Genomic DNA, 2,823 nt, shown 5'->3' with positions numbered 1-2,823 from the left:
ATCTTTTTTTAAAGTACTGATACTGCAAAAACTAAATCTTGGGAAAGTAAAAAGAAAATGTTTCTTATTTCCTATCTTATTTTGAAAAATCATGTCTTTGTGACCAGAATTTTCAAAATAAGAATTCTTAAGAATATCTTTCTGAGTCTACTGGCAGATTTCTTTTGCTTCTTTACAGTAAATTGACCAAAGAGTCAGAAATTATAACTTATTTCCAACTTATTTCAGCTCCAAAGCATGTTAATACATTTCATGATAGAATGCACTTTTATTGAGAGAAAAAAAAGCATTAGATTTCATTCAGTACATACTCTACAACTTAGAGAAACACCAAAGGATGTCAGTTCTAATGACGGAAACATATTTGCACCCAAAAGCCAAAAGTGAAAGCTTTTTGAAAGAGGTAGAAACTGGATTTGTGGAGTTTCTTATTGACATTGAGCAAAGTAGGAGTCCATTTGCTTGAAGCAGATGCTGGAGATGTCCCTCAGAACTGATCTGTTAAATTAACAAAACAAGGTGTTAGTTTTTCATCATCTAATTTTCTTCTAGGTTGATTCTTTTTCTAAGTAATCCCACCGTATCACTTAAGTATAAATCACTAGTAGCAAAAACATTTTAAAGATCACAAAGATATTTAAAAAAATGTAATTAAAATAAAAAGTAAAATAAAAAATTTCAGAAATCAAGACAAAATTTCAGAAATAAAAAAAGAAATGAAATATTAAAAGGTAGTCTCTATAGACCAAATTTCTTTTTTTTCTTGCCTCGGTTTTTAATATTTTATTTTGATTTCTAGAAATGACTTAAGTTTTTTTTTTCCTTTGTAAATACTGATGTTTCTCCATCATTAACTGAAAGTTTTTTGGCATGAAGCAATACTGTAAATACTCCGCACTAATCATAAAACCTTTATTAGTACGCAGACATCAGAAAAGCAGTTCATGAATTTAAACACCATCGTCTCATAGTAAATTCCTTTAACCGTTTCCTATTGTGTTTTGTTTTTTAAGATTTATTTTTTATTTCTGGAAAGTACTTTTGTTCAGCGAAACATTTGACTTTAATTTTTGTTTGTTTTGTTTTGTAATTTTACTTTGTTTTCTAAAATATCATGTTGTTTATTTGTTTATTTATTTTAATTGTCGTTTTGATCCTTAAAATGATTTTGCATCAAGTGATTTGACCTTAAGGGCCACCGTATAATCCCTTCTCTTATATTCACACATCATTGTGCATAAACCCATCCATCCATCCATCTTCTTGACCGCTTCTTCCCATTCGGGGTCGCGTGTGCATAAACATTTATAAAATATAAATGTATTGTACTTTGGAGTTTTTTTTATTATTTATTTCTATTTTAAAACCTGAATTCCACATTTAGGTCTATTAGGAAGTGTTAATAGGTCTTAGAAACTAAATAATATCAAGTTTGACATGTATTTGATCTGTCACAGTGACACCTAGAGGATCAGACGTTAATTGCAAGTCAAATCCCACTAGCGGTATTTATTTAAATCTAAGAGGAATTTGTTTGCATTTGTTGCATGAATTAACTTTCAGGTTCTTTTTTTTTTTTTTATAGTTTCTCTGAGTTTCTCACTTTGGCATTTACACTTACTTCTAATGTAAAAGATAAACTAAAGGGACTAAAATGCAACGTGCTCACCTCCAGTAACCACTGTCCACGAAGCATTCGACATCGTCTGTTATGTCTCCATCGATGAAAGCTGTTGAGGGAGAAAAGGATCCTTGTAAACTTTCAGGATGTACTAAATTAAACAACACTAGCTCTAAAAAGAATGTTAAAACTCACCTGAGCACTTCTTGCCGCACTCGTTCTTGGAGCCGTTGTTGCCCAAATCACAGAGGCTGCTGGACAGCTGGAAGAGGCCGTAAAAGCTGACAGACCCGTTGGAGTGCTCCTCCTCAGAGGCTTCCTTGCTTTCTTTGCTTTTGTCCCCTTTGTCATCGTCCTTGTTCTTCTCCATGGAGGAGGCCCGTCGCCTCCGTCTCAGAGCGCCGGGCGTCCCGGTTGGGATTGCAGCAGAAGGAGAGGCAAAAGCCGAGGCGGTGGCGTGAACTGAGGCGGCGCTCAGGGTGGGCTTAACGGTTCCCTGTTGGTGGCTTCCACCTTCAGACGGTTTATGGTTTTGCTTTCCGCCTTTCCCACCTTTCTCTTCTTTGCTCTCCTCTTCTTCGCTCCTCTCCTCTTTGCCGTCTCTTCTGTCTGGACTCCTCCTGAACCGGGCCTCTCGTTTCTTTCTCAACCCTGCAGAGGTGCTGCCGGACACAGCAGCGGTGCCCGTAGCGGAGAAGGAGGCGGCGGATGTGGTGGGTTTACTGGTTGATGACCTGATGCCTCCATCGGTTACCTTCTCATGACCTTCACCTGAAGTAGAAGAAGATTCCTGACTGTGCTTACCAGCATGGTTTTCTTCGCTGCTGTCATTCTCTTTCTTATTGTCTTTCTTGCCTTTTTTCTTGTGTTCCTTTCTGGATGGAGCGTCTCGTTTTCGTCTCAAGCTGCCAGCAGTGCTGTTTGACATCCCAGTTGTGTCCGTGGCAACCGTGGGTGTCATGGCCGCCTGAGTTACATTCTCCTGGCTTCCATGGCCAACACTGGTCTCGTCACTTTCTTCGTTGTTCTCTTCATCTTCATCTTCACTGCTGTTATCTTCGCTTCCTTCGCTGTTCTCTTCATCTTCACTGCTGTTATCTTCGCTATCTTCGCTGTTCTCTTCATCTTCATCGGTACTTTCGTCATTGCTGCTATCGCTGTCATCGTCACTGTTGTCGTCCTTGCCTTCTTCATCATCATTC

At 38.3% G+C, this 2,823-nt stretch overlaps 1 protein-coding gene across 1 annotated transcript; it reads right to left on the bottom strand.

The window, feature by feature from the left end:
• Positions 1-248: 248 nt before the first annotated feature.
• LOC112138274 (dentin sialophosphoprotein) lies at positions 249-2,819 on the bottom strand (the record flags this gene model as incomplete). Its single annotated transcript, XM_024260835.1, has 3 exons — positions 249-498; positions 1,670-1,730; positions 1,817-2,819. Coding segments are annotated over 3 exons (1,134 nt in total), but the record flags the coding sequence as incomplete, so codon positions are not given.
• Between the last annotated feature and the right edge of the window lie 4 nt (positions 2,820-2,823).

This window comes from Oryzias melastigma, unplaced genomic scaffold, assembly GCF_002922805.2.
Source record: "Oryzias melastigma strain HK-1 unplaced genomic scaffold, ASM292280v2 sc00658, whole genome shotgun sequence".
NCBI classification, from domain to species: Eukaryota; Metazoa; Chordata; class Actinopteri; order Beloniformes; family Adrianichthyidae; genus Oryzias; species Oryzias melastigma.
The sequence above is the reverse complement of the archived record's forward strand: the minus strand, read 5'-3'. Positions and strand labels throughout refer to the sequence as shown.